Genomic DNA, 17,522 nt, shown 5'->3' on the forward strand with positions numbered 1-17,522 from the left:
TACGACGTTCACTCGACCACCGCTTGATGCCGACTGACCTGTTGAGTGCGTGAACGCACAGATGGCGTCGCTACTCCCCCCACAACCCGCACTGTGACCAATCGGAGGTTACTTTCTGAACCGCCCTCGTATGAATGTTTTATGGGCGAATCGGATGTGAATGAAATATTTGATATGTCGGTTCTCAAAGGAATTTTTTCAAACTGTGTAAGATGTATTCATTGTAGTGAAGTTGGTCTGGAACTCTCCATAATAAAGCACGTAGGACTTGCTAGTGAAGTACAACTGAAATGTGATACGTGTTCATACATGACCACCTTTTGGAACAGTGTTGCAGTAACTGCAACTGAAGAAAATGGTAGCAAAATCTACGAACACAACAACGAGCGATGCTTGCTTTAGACAAGGAACGCCTTCGGACTGCAGACAGGGCTGTAAAGAGTTTAGAAATACAAGCAAGAGTAAACAAGAGGAGGAACAAGAGGAAGCTGGAGGAGGAGTTTGCAGAGGATGAAGATAATCCATCCTATGGACCTGGAATGCACTAAAAAGTTAATCCAATTTTTGTCGCTCGATTCCCAAAACTTTTATTTTCTCATACTAATTACATGTTTTCTAAGGATCTTCCAAACATATTTGTTTCAAACTTTCAGTAAATGTTACACAGTACCTTCTGCATAATTTAACACAGTCTTTTTCCAAAAAACTGTATATTTTTGAATACATAAATAAAAAATTGCAAAAAAAGTTGTGAATTTTCATTAAATTGAAAAAAAATCATCTTTAATAACCGAACTAAAATTTTGTAAAATCCCTGTGTTAAGTTGTAGCCCATATTCCAATAAATAATCTGTAAAAAGTTCAACTTCCTACCTCAAATGCTTTGTGGGGAAAGATGTAATTTATAAGCGTTATTTTAACATTGCAAGTATAGGGCGTTCCGGAGCCCCTTAAGGAGAAATAACTTCAAACTACATTTGTAAGCTCTTCTGTTGTCTGTCAGGAATTTTATTTACTTGGGCAGATTACCAAAGACTTTTTCACTTCCTCCTGCCCTAAATTTTGATTCACTGGATGGAAAGAAACGATCATCCGCAAAATAAATGAACGTGAAGACTTCGTTTACTGATTAATTTGCTGGAAATACTTGGAACAAGAAGATATTTTACCAAAAATTAGTTTGGGGGGGTATCGTCAGACATACTGAAACTAACATAAGTCTAACAAGTATAGAAATTAGAATGTCTATCAGTCCGACAAAATTTACAGCAAAAAAGTCATCTACATGAGTAATAAAAGGAATCCGCTAAATGTCGGTTACACGATAAATCACGTAAATCTAAATACATAGCGATTACAATTACGAACAACTTCAGTTGTAACGATATCACAGATAATGTTTTGGGCAAAGCAAACCAACGACTGTGGCTCTTTGTCAGAACACTCAGAAAACGCAATAGGTCTACTGAACACACTGCTTAGACCGCATTTGTCCGACCTCTTCTGGAGTACTGCCGAGCAATGTGGGATCCATATCAGATAGGATCACCAGAAGACATCGAAAAAGTTCGAAGAAAGACAGCTCGTTTTGTAATATCGCGAAATAGTGGAGAGAGCTCCAAGGATATAATAGGCGAATTGGTGCAGAAGTCATTAAAACAAAGGCGTTTTTGGCTGTGGCAGGATCTGCTCATGAAATTTCAATCGTCAACTTTCTCCTTAGAGTATGAAATAATTTTGTAGGAGCCCACCTACAGAGGGAGGAATGATCACCAAAACAGAATAAGAATAGAGCTAGTAGAGAAATATTTAATTCTTTTTTTTTTTTCAATGAGCTGTTCGAGAGTGGAATGATAGAGAAATAGCTTGAAGGTGGTTTAATGAACCCTCTGCCAGGCACTTAAACTGTGAATTGCAAACTAATAATGTTGATGAAGATGCAGAGGTAGAACAATTTTAGTCATGTTCTCGTGCGATTTTGAACACTGTTCTACTTCTACATTGTTTTTTCCAGACTGTCTATTGTCTGTTACTGTTCCTATATTTTCATCTGCCTTCCAGAGTCTCGATTCCTTGTCTGTTTGTATCCCTGTATTTCCACATACTTCCTTCATTTTTTTACTCTTAAGCAGATAAATTTATAAATGACCTTTGTCTGTCAAATATTGTGTGAAGATTTTCTGCCGCTGGATATGAAATCTATACAGTTTGGACTTGTGTTACCGATAATGTGTGTGTGGGTATTCCAGTGACAATGGGCTCCATATCTATGTCACTGTTCTGGATTGTTAAGATAGTCCTTTCCACCCTGAACACCTTTTTTTTGAAAATGGTGAATAAAGTTGAATTCTCTGTATACTTGGGCATAGTAGACACTGGGAAAAATAATAAAAAAACTCTTCCATAAAAAATGTAGCGGGAAAACAACTAGCACCATCGTGAGGGTGAAGTTTTCTTTTACCAAAATTATTCTCTGACTTCCTGCTATTTGTTTGATATTATGAGCTACCTGAGGAACAGTTATGAATAAAAAATTATTCTTTCATTACTTTTATTTATTAGTTATTATAAAAATATTACATAGATTGCAAATCATATTCTGTGGCAAAATTAATAATAATTTTTATTTATTTATTTTGTAACACAAAGTCATGGTTCAGACTGCTTCACTTTTCGTGAAATAATTTGAAACAATCCTTTCCTTTTGCAAGACATAAGTACTGATTGCATTTTATGCACTTTGCCTTTGTTCTGGAACTGAAGCGCTCATACTGACATGTTCGTGGTGGCAAAATATCATCCACTGTCGGCCAGTGATCATACCCATCATATCGCCTGTCCAATCCTGGTTTCGGATGGGGTTTGTAAACTTTTGCCTTTGTGGAGGTGCTTAACGTATCCTCTAACGGTGTTTCAAACTCTTCAGCTCTCAATACTATAGTAGTTAAAGCTACGAGGCAGACTGTGACATCTTCTTCTTACTGTGTCGATCACTGGCTGAAATTTCTACAGTCTATTAGTTTTAGCCTCTTCAGATGGTTTTATACTACCAACAAAGTGCACATTATTCCTGAGCGCAAGGAACCGGTCTCTAGACATAGTGTCAGTAATAGCTGATAAAGAAATAGATTTCTTCCAGTACATGGGTAGCCTAGGATTCCTCACGCGCCCCATCATTAAATTTATCCCAAAAAAACACCTTCAGTTCATGAGCTGTAGTCCCTAGGGATTTCCCTGTCTTTGCAACACTATACATATTTGTATATTTCACTGCCTCTTCAGAAAACGTTTCACTGAAATATTAACAGAAATATTCAGCAGGAGTTCCAATTGGTGAAGGACTCTAGAGTTAAAAAGAACATATTTTAGTAAGAAAATGGGAATGATACACGAAATAGGTGACTCAGATCGCACCTCTTTGTCACTGACCTCAACAGCACTGTAATTAATGTTTGGTGGATGAAACGTCTGAACGAAATTTGATCTCCGAAAAGCAGTGGTCTGACACCTTCTGTGACACTGTGTGAACTCCTGCACTCTTCAGGAATTTCTTCGGCACTCAAATCATCATCAGACGAGTCGTCTGCCTGCTGAATATTTGAAGGAGAAGGAACAAACTCGTCGTTTTCATCTGACGAAATGCCACTCAAATCCGAATCCTCTAATACAGAACGGATTTGATTGTCTGATAAACCTGCGTACAATGACGGGAATGTGCATAAAAACTTTCCCATTCAAAACTGTATGAAAAGCAGTAATATAGGGAGGCCAATGACACAATCAACAACACCCACTCGAAGATAAAGTTACACAGTCAACACCTAAACCGCACAATCGTGCTAGTACAAATTTAACGCACAATTACTGTGCAAAGATATGAAGTTACTAATAATTATCAATATCACAACGTTGTACACACTATCACAAAAAACCGGATCCAGCAAAGCGCCGAAACAATTCAATTTAACTTAATTATGAGCTATTAATCAGGCACCGGCATAATGCTCACTTCTCGATCAACTTAAACATGTGCTGCAATCTGTTGGCGCCAAATGACAACATAAACATGAGAAACGCGTACCGCACAACCTGCACGATCGTTGCAGGTCGGTTGGTAGCAAGAAAGAGATTCAGTTTATCGTAAAAAAATAAAAACCGCACCCGCACGATCGTGTGGGTTCGGGTGGAAAGGGATACACCAAATATATCAAAACAATTTACACCAAAGGCCTCTGTCATTTATTTTATTTGTGTGTACATATTTTTTATTTAGCAATTACGCAAAGCATTCTGCATTCAAAGAAGATCAGAATTTGGAAAGAGAATTTAATCCTGAACCCTTCCCTCATAGAAAATACAGGTCTTATGCAAGTGGCTTTGGGTGACTGATGTCCTGTGAGTGTGAAACAGTCTGAAGAAAGACTAACCACTTTTTGTTTCATATACTAAAGTGAGTCTTTGGTTCATGCTATCCAATAACTGTTGGAATCTCGTCGTATAACAAATCTGTAATAGTTGATGTTTAATTCTTCTCACTAGGCACACAATGAACTGTAGGTGCTATGACATCCTCCAGGACACCTGGAGCAACTTTTGCCAATTGTGTAGACACGACGCCCTATGAAGTTCCCAGCTGGTCCGTAGTTGCAAACGTACAGCTGAGTTGTCCACCGACTTGTCTCATTGTAGACTGTGTAGCCACAGCCAATACGTTTTGTGTTGCCCCACACTACCTGTGAGTAGTGTCCCGTTCCTGCACTGAATCTGAAAGAAGATGATGATAATATTTATAATATTACACAAATTAATAAGTACGTTTTAGAGAAGATGAAGGGTGAATGAAGCAGAAATACTATGAAAGAATATGTAGGATGTCTACATAACAAGTTGAAAAAAGCAACTTGGCAAACGGAAGGGGGCAAGGTGTTTATAAAAAATACAATATCTTTTGAAGGTTATGTAGGTTGCTCTTTCATAAATCTTTTCATTTCTATAAAATATTTATAATCCCCCAATCAAATTTTTTATACTTATCTGGCAAATTGAATGCTAACAAATCATCTTGTTCTACAAATGTTGTAGATTTATCATTAGTACATCCCTGACATACAAAAATTATAAAATATTCTTCAGCTTTATTCAAATTATATAATTAGGCATATTATTTCTGATTAGAAAAGTTTTGAGACTGTATTTGATCTGTTAATCCACTTACACAAGAAAAACATGTAAAGGAGGGTGCTAACAAATTTCAGTTTTGTAATCAATGTGAAAGACACACATACACAACTATAACAGCGAAATTTTATTTTAGATAAATTAGCCTAATAAATATCATTAGCACAACTGAACAGTTCAACATAAATTTTTTTGCCTGATACTGTGATTTTTCTATGAACCTACTACGTTCTCATAGCTGGTGGAGAGGTGATTTTCTGATGTCCACCTCCCAGATGGCAGATAGGGAGATCCTCACTGGCTTGCCAGTGGGCATGAGTGAAATAAAAAAGCTCTGGTAGACCAAACTCACAATAACCTCTACAGTTAAGAATCAAAGTTGTAAATTGCCGCTTGCTCCATACAAGTTTGACTACCTTAGAACGTCAAACATAGAAGTAAATCTTGTAAGAAAAAATCCACCACTTCGCAATTGCTAAAGAAGACTGCACTTCACACATTGGGCAGTCACTTGAAAGGTAACTTAGGTGGGACAGAGCATCTGAAGACACCCAAGACTAGCAAAAGTTCTAAATTTAGACTCAAGACAGAACAGATAAACTACATAACGTTACACAGGATGAATTCCATTATACAATCAGGGAAACTCAAAATTTTGACAGATGAAATATATCGCAAAGGGTTCCTAAGAAGTGGACTTCAAAATCACAAGGAGAGAGAATTTAGAAGGAAATACTGGGAAAAAGAGTAATAATTTGGATGGAATTTGTGGTTAGACTAAAAATAACTAAATCTGTCACAGAATTTAAATTACAATCTCCAAAGCTATCAGCACTAACCACAAAAGCTGCAAATAAAATATAACACAACAAGAAATGTCCAGGCTCCAACTAACTATAAAAATAATAACAAATAACACAGAGAATATGTGAATGGACTTTGGGAGCTTTAAGCCCAGATGACAACAAACATATAAAAATCACACCAAAATTTTAATTGGTGATTTTAATTCCCAGTTCGAAAGGGGAAAGAAATATAGAGATGTAATAGGTAAATGGGCAGCACAAAGAAGAACAAATAGGAGTGGTACAAAACTAGTAGAAATCTGCAGAAACTATGACAGGATCTCAAAGTTAACATATTTCAAGAGAAGACCAAATAAGCTTAAAACTCTGAAACACCCAAGCTGGGAAAGACAGAATGGCAACTGGACCATGTCTGTAGGGATAAAAATTACCACAGAAAAATTTACAATGTGAAAGTTCTGAGGGGGACAGATACTGGCTCAAATCTTTATGTGATAAAATAAAAATTAATTCACCCATTGACAAATAAAAACTCCCACCCCATAAACTGGTAAATAACAAGGAATACAAAGAACAAACAAGTATTATAAAAATAACATATAATCTACAGGAAATGCTACCCCAGTCGAAACAAACAGCTGAACAAGTACCCCCAATAAATCAAAGGGAAAAAAAACATAACCAAGAAAATAATAAAAAGGATTAAACGAAAATATCAAAAAGATATATTACTAATGACAGAAACAAATTGGGAGAAAATGACTGAAGGAATTACTACAAAACATTTACCAGACACCAACAGGGATATGTCCTGCAACATTAATGTTAAAGGATAAAAATAATAAGATGGCACACAGCAATAGAAAAAATATATAAGTTTTAGCAGAAACATTTACAAAATTACTAAATTGCGAAGATCCCTCCAAAACTACTTCATATAAACACTTATTCCCCTATTAAACCACCAACAGAACATATAAATCCACCTACACTCCATGAAGTATACAAAATGTTGAAAGAGCACAACTACAAACCAAGCGGAAAAGTTCAAACATTTGTGGAACTTTGGAAACATGCAGCACAACCAGTGAAGATACCGTTGCATGAATGCATAGTGACAATCTGGAACAAAGAAGAACTACGAAAACACAGGAAAACAGCTGTAATCCATCCATTACACAGAAAAATACACAAATCTAGACAACTGCAGAGAAATTCCCTTTTGGGTATCCCATACGATGTATTGACAAGAATTCCATGCAGATCAACTTGAACTGGAACTAAGAGATTACCAAGCAAGTTTTAGACCCTGGAGAAGATTCTCCTGGGTCTAAATACTGCTTGGTACAATTAATTTGAAGTTGGTAATGGAATACCACAAAAGAAAAAAAAAGTTGTAACCTTTGCAGATTTCAAAAAAGCTTATGACTGTATCCATCCCAAATTGATAAAAATGATAAAATTAACAAACACTAAATCTGAAGTAAAGTTCAGATGGGAAATACCTGAGTCATTTGCAATTAAAACTAGGTTAAGTCATCGAGATGGTTTATAGCCATTACTTTACAACCGTGCTCATGAGTATGTGGTAAGAGAATGGTACAAGGACGATCCAAAAACATAAGAACTGGAACTAAAAAAGATCAAATGGACTTAAATTGCTTTGGCTTCACAGAAGACTTATTGTTACTAGCTAATAACATTCAAGAAGCCAGAGATCAAGTAACAAGACTACAAAATACTTCACAGACAGGAAAGGTTTCGAGGAGATAATGGGACCAGAGGGCTGGGGGAACCGAAATAGAGAAGGAAAATTGTTGCTGGAATTCTGCAAGAGGAATGGGCTGGCGATCGCAAATTCCTGGTACAAGAAGAGAAGTAGCCACAAAATAACTTGGTACAGTGGAGACTGGTCCCAAACTTCAGTAGTAGACTATGTACTAGTGGATAGGCAGATGATGAGCAGCCTCACAGATGTTAAGGTCATTCCATCTGAGGCCTTAGACAGTGACCATCGGCTGTTGGTAGCCACCCTGAGAGAGAGAAAAGATAGGAGGGCAACAGATATACAGGAGAAAAGGTTGAAGACATGGATGCTGAAAGAGGATGAACGGAGGACCCAGTACCAGACACTGATCAGGAAGATGCTGCCAAAGGAAGATCAGAGGACAGTGGAAGAATGGGGAGATTTTAAGAGGGCTCTAGTTGAGGCATCTGAGACTGTGTCCAGAAGAACTAGCACAAAGAGGAGAAGTAAGGAAACCCCATGGTGGAACAACATATGTAAAGAGGCAGTACTTCGAAAGAACAAAGCCTTCAGAGAATGGTTCCAGACCCGAACAGAGGAAGCTAGGGTAAAATATAAGGAACGCAAGAAAGCGGCACAGACCATAGTAAGGGCAGAGAAGAAGAAGTGGATGGAAAAATGGACAAGAATGTTAGAAGAGGACAGTGAAGGGAACAAAAAAGTACTTTACACCATGGTAAGAAATAAGAGGAACGACAGAAGCGAGTGCCTGAGGATCATGGATAATAATGGAAGAGTTGTGGAGGAAATGCATGAGCTCAAAAAGATTTGGAAGGAGTACTTTGAAGATCTGTTGAATGCCGCCAAGCGGGTAACTAACAGCGATGGAGAGCCAAAGGCAGCAGACGATTATAATAGTGGGGAAATTGATGATCTAACTTGGAATGAAGTGGAAGAAGCCATAAAGAGAATGAAAGGGGGCAAGGCACCAGGTTGGGACGAAGTAACAGTGGATATGATACGAGCAGCAGGAGAAGTAGGAACCCAGTGGCTATACAGAGTGCTGAGGGTGGTGTGGAAGGAGAACAGAATTCCTGAGGATTGGAAGAAAGGAATTATAGTCCCGATCTTCAAGAAAGGGGATAAAAGGAGATGTGAGAACTACAGAGGAATAACCCTGCTATGCCACTGTGGAAAAATCTATGAAAAGATCCTGGAGAAGAGAATAAGAAGCAGTATTGAAAGTAGACTGCAAGAGGAGCAGTATGGTTTCAGACCGGGAAGATCTACAACGGACCTCATATTTGCGGTAAGGCAACTGCAGGAAAGGCACTATGAGTACGGGAAGGACTTAATCATGGCCTTTTTAGATATTGAGAAGGCGTATGACAGTAACTGTAGGGACAAGCTCTGGGATGTGCTGAACGCAAAAGGGATAGATGAAGAGATAACACGAAAAGTCAGAAAAATGTATGAGGGAAGTGAGAGTTGTGTGAAAGTGGGGAGGGAACGTACTGCATGGTTCAAGCTGGAAAATGGGCTGCGACAGGGAAGTGCACTTTCGCCTTTATTGTTTATTATTGTTATGGATGAAATCCTACAGCAAGTATCAGATGCAATTGGAGATCATAAAATGAAAGCAGTGCTTTTTGCCGATGATCTGATGTTATGGGAAAATTGCGAGAAGGAGGTGCAAGAGCAGTTAGGTGTATGGGAGGCAACGGCAGCACAATATGGAATGCATTTCTCTGCAAAGAAAAGTGAAATAATTGTCACAACAAGGAAGAAGAATAGGCCAAATGTGGATATAACTTGTGGAGGGGAAAAACTACAAGTGGTAGAGAACTTCAAGTACCTGGGAAGCATGATTGAAAGCAAGAGGGAAACGCAATGGAAATAAATGAAAGGTGCAGAAAAGCAGGGCAGTTCTACAAATGCATTAGGGGGCTTATTTGGAGCAAGGAGGTGCCACAGAAATCCAAGGGAATTATATACCGAACCTACTTTGTCCCCATATTGGCATACGGAAGTGAGACATGGGTAATGCACAAAAGCAACAAAAGTAGAATACAGGCTAGTGAAATGAAGTTCCAGAGGAGCAGGTTGAGTCTAACAAGACGAGACAGATTGCGAAATGTGTATGTGAGGGAAAGACTAAAGGAGGAACCAGTACAGGACAGGATAGAAAAAGCAAGACTGCAGTGGTATGGACACATGAAGAGAATGGATGAGGGAAGAATTCCAAAGAGGATGTTTGATCTGCAACTGGAGGGGAAGAGGCCCAGAGGAAGACCAAGAGATAGGTGGGTGAAGGGAGTGAAGGAATGTGTGACGAGAAGAGGAGAGAGCTGGACGAAGGTGGAAGAGGGGGAATGGTGGAAAGACAGAACACGATGGAGAGGCTTGTGTTCCCGACAGACCCAGCCAGTGGCTGGAAACTGTCCAAGATGATGATGATGACAAAATACTTCACAAGAAATACGATTCCATATATCATTCGTAAAGACTGAGGTAATTGTAGCAGATCCATTAATAATCAACCACGTAACTGTAAATAATAAGAAAGTAAAAATAGTACAACAGTTTAACTACCTTGGACAAATTGTAATGTGCAACTTGGAAAAGAAACCTGCATGGAATGAAAGAACTAGTAAAATGATAAAAGCTCAAAAAGTAACATAATCCACATACAGTGAAAATGTCTGTCAACCAAAACTAAGTTAAAAAATTTACAAACGGCGGTTCAATTACAGATGAAGAATGAAAGAAGTGAAACTATTTTTAAAATCGCTCAGGAAAACATTTAAACTGATCATAACTACATAAGATAGGTTTTGTGAAGGCAGGTACAATATTAGGAAAAACAATATGCACGAAGCAGGGAATGAGATATCTCGATTATGAGATTTATTTAAGAATTAGGAGGGATACAAGCTTTAATTAAGCAAACAGTTCAGCATCTTACAAAATGTTGATTATACAGATATAGACGAAATGACATTTACATACTAACTAAGTAAATGGTAACATAGATGCAGGTTCAAAGTAACAGTGGAGAACACAAAACAGTGTGGAAATACCTTCAAGAGGATGTGAAACTGTGCATTAAGGATTTGGTAAAAAACGAATAAAAACAATATGAATATTACGGAAATAAAACAGAAATTTACGTTGGGTTGACGTTATAGTTCATCAGCATGTATTACAGTAACTAAGAGCAAAGATAATACAGTAAAACCATTCTAAGGTTTCTTTAAATTTTTGAATAGTTCACGAGACCTATCACTCCCACTTCGCTACTGAAAGGTAACGCCTCAGAACTTTTTATTCTGTTCTCAGCATCGGTTGATGTACTGCATGTCATGCATATTTCTTGGTCGGCTTGTATTGCATGTCATGCATTTTTCTTGATAGACTTCCAAGCTTCCCTAACGCAAATTGAAACCCTTTTTCGCTAGAGCGCTCCGAATTGTAGCGTGTAAAACGGCGGTATGTAATGTAACTATGTCGGTGCTTGAGACACAGCGTGTTGTTTCAAGTTTATAACTGTAGGAAACTGAATCGAAGAGTTCGTCCACGCATTGAGCACCCTCTTCTTCAAAATGACAATGCCAGACCGCACACGAGTGCTATGACATCTGCAAGAATCCAGTCTCTTGGGTTCACTGTCATCGGTCATCCTATATAACACTCGCAACTTGGCCTCATTAGATTTTCATACATTTCCAAGACGTAAAGAACAGGATTTGGCTTCGATAGTGATGTAGTAACGCAAGAAGGGTTAACGATGTAGCTCTGTCGACAAAGCTAAACATTCTACACTGACAGCATCAACCAACTCGTTGGAAGAGATTTGTTCGTCGCCGGAGTGACTATGTTGATAAACAAATTGGCAGAAGTGCAGAATAGAGGTGTAGGATGTTACTAAAGTTCTTTCTGTTTAAAAGGCCTTAAGAGTTTTCGCATAAAAAATTCGAAGGCGCTACTTTTCAGCACGCCCTTGTATATCACCAGTTTTGATTTGCAGCTGTGAGTGACGGTATTTTCATACTAAATTATTAAAAAGAGCTAAACGTTCTCCAGTGACCATTGGAACAATACGTGGTAGCAGCTACTACTGGATGCAGGGAAATAAACAAACTGGTCTCATAACAAGCCAACTGGAGAATATAATTGTAAGAGCATTAAAAAAGAAACACTGATAGATGAGACATACAATCAGACAAATGGATTCTGGATGAAGCAAGAAAACTCTCTATTGGCTTCCAAGAGATAAAAAGTCTTTTAGATGATGGTGAGAATATGATTACTGAAAAAATACAGCAGCAACATGAATGCATGTATTTTAAGATTTTAATGGAGTATAAGCTTAGAGCAGTGGTTCTCAACTTTTTTTTAGGCCATTATCCCTGAGTGCAATCAGACATTAACTAGTACCACTACCTTTCCACCTCCTTTCCCTCCCCCATATTATTACGAACTTAATCATCTAACTGTCGAATGAAGGACTTTCTTGGAACACTTTTATTTTTAAAACGATGAAAGATGAATGATATTTAGTTTTGTGTGTGCGGAGGGGGAGGGGGGGGGGTATGTTTGGAGGCTGTTAGTGTCAATGAAGGAGGAATTCATGGTGCATTGCAAGTGCTACCCACAGATTCTTCTGAGATAATGAAGCTAACTATCCACAGTGAAGGTAGACACTTGCTACAAAACATACTTCCCCTGCATTACTCCTCTCCATTGCAGCACTAGCTTGACCTACACACTGTAATCCTATTTAAAATCAAATAAAGTTCGGATGTGTGCAATATACTTATTGTTTGTGAATCACTTGATTGCTGTACTCCTTACTTCTGAACTGGCAAATGTTGGATGACTTCAGGATGTTAATGCTTTGTGTCTAACCAATCTAATAATAATAATACTGTGTACAGCCTTATGTAGTTACAGCTGTGTTGCGCTGTCAATAATTCGTTTAACTGTTTCAAAGCGAGTAACGGGCGACTTCTAGTACTATCTACAACTTGGAGAAGACATTTTCTTGAGGTATTTAGCATTTGTTACGTGTATGTCTCATTTTTATCATCAGCAATGTATGTGAAAAAGCACAAGTTATGTTCGTAATGGGTGGGCTTTGTGAGGAACCTGTAATCTCCACCCAATTAATGCTAATAACTGAGAAAAGTATTGACAACTTATATAATCAGTATATGATCTTTTGAAAATAATTTAGTTTTGTGACTGAAACAGAATTGAATTGTTTGGTTTTCAATCAACAGAAAATTTCATTTTACGCCTCAGGGAGTGATAACCCCCCAGGTTGGGAACCACTGGTGTAGAAGAACTGTCTGCCAAGTAGTCAATGTCACATGGATAATGATTGTTTGTCTCATAGATTTGATCTCTACTTAAGTGATCTTCGATGTCATGAGAAATCGTAGTGTTTCTGTCCTCTGCATTACATTCTGTCGGTTATCTGATGTATTCAATGTCCCACATAATCAAAGGTCTTAGTGATAAACTAAAATAACATAGCTACATAAGAGAAAACATTGCTTTCTTCAGAATCGATGACGCATTTTATAAACATAGTTTTACTTCCAAACAATATGCTGCGATGAATCAAGTAATTTTTTATAAGTCACTTAACTAAAGACGTAGTTCATTACTAGACAATATTTTAAGGAAGTTCTGTCAACAGACATTTTGCTAAGGATTTTTCTAATGTTATAATGTTAACCCAACGAGATGATAGAGTGAGTTCAAGTATTTGTTAAACTAGGCGTTACTTGAAATCAAAATACATAATTTCTAAGTGGCACTTAATTTGGATTACGTATTTCTCTTCCATTCATCTCTGAAATTTATGTTTCAGCAGTTCATTGAGCTCTGTCGGATCTGTAGATATAGATTAGTTTCATCAGGAAGGATGAGATACATTGTACTATTATATTTGTCTCCTCATTTGAAATGTTTATTAAATCATTGGTTATTTCATGTAAGTTTTGTATTATTTATTGACTTATTTTGTGAAAACTTACCTCTTGCTACTTCTGCTGGAAACACTGGAGTGTAGAAGTCTTGTCATCAGATCGTGCCCAGTTGTATCTGATGCACAGGCCAAGTACAGATGACTGGTTTTTTTAATGAGTATTATATGTGGTTTTCTACTCTTATATGTAGGTTAAAATAACTGAAATGTCTCACCATAACTGCATACACGTCATTCAATTTAATGTCATTCTTTGTTATTCAATCTCATATGTACACCTCTACACCTAATCTGGGGTCTGCATTTTATAGGAGTTGTTAATTTGGCAGTTAATTATGTTGCGTTACTTCGAAATAACCATTCATCTATGAATATCAGGTAGCTGTGTGAATATGCTGTTGTCGCCGTGTCTAACCGCTTTCCATAACATTGTGACTGCATTTTTAGGTCAGGTTAGGTTAGGTTAGAGTTATATGTATCTATAAGAACAAACGCAGATTATGATTAAAGTAGGTAGCAGCGTAAATAGATAACTTACTGATATTTGTTGACATTGTTTTTGCTGAAAGCTCTGACCTCATCATACCAAGCTTGAACCGCTGTCGACCACTCAGCTCCTCTTATTGGTCCTGTGGTGCTGGAGAGATAGATGTTTTGACCAACTTTAAACCTTTCTGAAACAAAACTTCAGAGTCAATAAATGCATGTTGAGAACGCTAACAGTGTGAAGATAGTGGTTACATCGAATTTAAGAGAACTAAGCGTGTGCTTCTAGTAATTAAAAATTTATACAGTTTCATTATTTCCAATTTGGATTACTTTTCTTATGAGCTTAGCAACGCTGTGTTCAAACAAAGGACACAATTTCATCTCTTGTACCACCACCACTTCTTTGTTATCCTATCCATTATTTTCCTAAATTGTCTTACTTCGGCTTTGGCGATTGGTCTATTATGTTGAAAGGGAGAGATCATGGATCAGTGGAATATTTTTATCTGATGGCGAGGCTTATAGTGAATGCTGTCCTCTTGCCACAAATCAGGGTCGTTTTGTTGAAATCAAAAATAATTAGTACTTGAGTGGAAGTCAAACTGCACAAATAATTGCGTTTATTGGTCAGTGAAACACACATGCACTCTCTACAAAGCCTAAAGTCCACTCATTACCAGTAATGTTCATTCATTGGTAGCTTCATTATTTGCTTTGCTGAAGTGATACGTCTTTCATAATTTTTTAACCATTGTCGCTTTTATAAGAATATCATTGTAAAAGTTTTTTTTAAGTTACCGCTACCAGTCACAAACTTTGTCAACTTGAAGACATTATGACTATTTTTCGACCGTGACTGTCTCAAGAAATATGTAAAGGTTTTTTTAAATAACCGCTACCAGTCACAAACTTTCTCAGCTTGAAGACATTTTGACTATTTTTCGACCGTGACTGTCTCAAGAAATATGTAAAGTTTTTTTTTTTAAATTACTACTACAAAGTTTGTGACTGGTAGCGGTAATTTAAAAAAAAAACCTTTACATATTTCTTGAGACAGTCACAGTCGAAAAACAGTCAAAATGGCTTCAAAGAATATCATTTCGCTATCACTCTGGACAGCATCAAGCTGATTGTTGCTGAAGTGATGTATAGTAATTTCCTGCCAAATATCAGCGTTATTATAAGCGGAGGACATCCTCGGATCACGGAAGAATGGGGAAGAAGATTGGCTGGGCGCTTTCCGAGGAAACGTCGAGCATTCACAGAAAACGAAACTGAAGCGCTGTCTTTGTAAATGTAAGTCCAGTTTGCTAACCACTGCTTCAGCCTCCTCGATCGGTAACTCACTTCGAGAACTCAGTGAAGCTCCATGAGCTGGAATCAAAACTTGCAGACATCGCCACCCAGAGTAAAAAAGTGGCTGGAGAATCTTTTACCAAGCCTTTATTACCTGCAGCAATGGTTCCTGAACGAATACGACAAACAGACTGGCAATAGGGAGTTCTCAGTGAGAGCTTGTGATAGACTGGGGAAGCAACGGATTCATTGTATTTTTATGAAGGCTCCGACTTCCCTCACCACGCGCGACCGGGTTGGCGTTTGTGGCTCTTCACTTAACGTTTCCAGCACTTCCGCTAACAGCTGGAACCAAAGGAAAGAGGTTCCTATACATTTTGTGCAGGTTTTGCTCCACAGCTTGAAAATAAATTGTATTATACAAAATGTGAAGCACCTTGAAGATGAGCCGGAAACTTAATTGGTTGAGAGGACATGTGATTGCAAAATCGAGCCATATTTTACAAAGAACTTGGTAGTATGAGTTCACTTATCAGTAGGACTCTGCGTGCAATCTGGCCTGGAAGCATGCACTGATTCGGTGGGGTAGATAGTCACAAAGCCGTTATGTTCTTCTCTGAGGCAAGCAAGCCTACAACTGATGAAACAGATCCTTGATGTTTCGGGTACTGACACTGGGCTGTAGTTGACCTCCGAGCTGGCCCCACACAGTATCTAGCAGGGACGTATTTGTCGTCCTTGCTAGCCATGGGAGTACCTCAACACCACTCAGACAGTTCAGAGAGGCATGTGCCATTAGTGGACGACCATTATGCTATTGAAAAATGGTGTCTCGATCCTGTAGCATCAGAACTAACATGTGACGAATCAGAGATCTGTGACGTACCTCTATGCCGCCAGAGTGCCCCCAACCACCACCAGACGTGACCTGAAGTTGTGCTCGTTGGCTCCCCACACCAAGACGCCAGGAGTAGCACTGGTGTCCCTTTAAAAAAACACTGGAGGAATGTAACATCTGCCCAGATCACAGGAGGACGTAGAAATATACATCGCTGAGAAACAACTGAGAGAGGAGAGAAGGAATCCCACTTCGGTTTCACACAGAGTACTCTCTAACACTGGACCCATATTTAATTTGCTTTTCTCGTGAATCTCTCGCCCAACAGAAAGTCTCAAGCGACTGGAAAAAAGTGGAAATGACTCCTGCATACAAAAGGTTAAAAGAACGGATCCGCACAATGTCAGGCCAAAATCTTTAAAACCGATTAGCTGAAGAATTCTTGAGTATATTTTAAGCTAGAATACAATAAATTTCGTGGGGCAGAAAAACCTTTGTCCAGAAATCAAGGCCGACCCGTGTGACCGAGCGGTTCTAGGCTCTTCAGTCTGGAACCGCGTGACCGCTACGGTCGGAGGTTCGAATCCTGCCTCGGGCTTGGATGTATGTGATGTCCTTAGGTTAGTTAGGTTTAAGTAGTTCTAAGTTCTAGGGGACTGATGACCTCAGATGTTAAGTCCCGTAGTGCTCAGAGCCATTTTGAACCAGAAATCAACACGTATATAGAAAGCGTCGCTCTTACGAAACTCAGCCTTTTCTCACAAGATATCATCGAGCGATGGATGAAGGGCAACAGGCAGATTCCCTATTTCTAGATTTCCGGAACGCGTTTGACACAGTACCCCACAGCAGACTATTACTGAAGGTCTGAGAATTCGAAATATGTTCGCAGATGTGTGAGTGGCTCGAAGAATCCTGGTGAAGAGTGCTCATCACAGCCAAGGGTATCATCAGGGGTGCCTCAGGGAAGTGAGACAGAAATATATACATATAGACGATCTGACAAACAGGGTGAGCAGCAAATTACGAGTGTTTGCTGATGCTGTTGTAGTATATGGAAAAGTATCGTCGACTGTAGCAGGATGCAGGGTGACTTAGACAGAATTTGTGTTTGATTTGGTGGGTGGCAGCACACTCGGAGTGCACAAAAATCTAAGTTAATGCAGATGAGGA

General features: G+C 38.6%; 1 protein-coding gene across 1 annotated transcript in view; it reads right to left on the reverse strand.

The window, feature by feature from the left end:
- Positions 1 to 4,380: 4,380 nt before the first annotated feature.
- The window catches only part of LOC124796327 (venom allergen 3-like), a 106,448-nt gene continuing 93,306 nt past the window's right edge, over positions 4,381 to 17,522 (reverse strand). The window contains exons 5-6 of the mRNA XM_047260457.1: positions 14,265 to 14,400; positions 4,381 to 4,764 (exon numbers count right to left, since the gene is read on the reverse strand). Coding sequence (XP_047116413.1) covers positions 4,536 to 4,764; positions 14,265 to 14,400 — 365 coding nt within the window. The 3' untranslated portion in view covers positions 4,381 to 4,535. The remainder of the gene's footprint in view (positions 4,765 to 14,264; positions 14,401 to 17,522) is intronic.

This window comes from Schistocerca piceifrons, chromosome 4 (genome assembly GCF_021461385.2).
Source record: "Schistocerca piceifrons isolate TAMUIC-IGC-003096 chromosome 4, iqSchPice1.1, whole genome shotgun sequence".
Taxonomy (NCBI): domain Eukaryota; kingdom Metazoa; phylum Arthropoda; class Insecta; order Orthoptera; family Acrididae; genus Schistocerca; species Schistocerca piceifrons.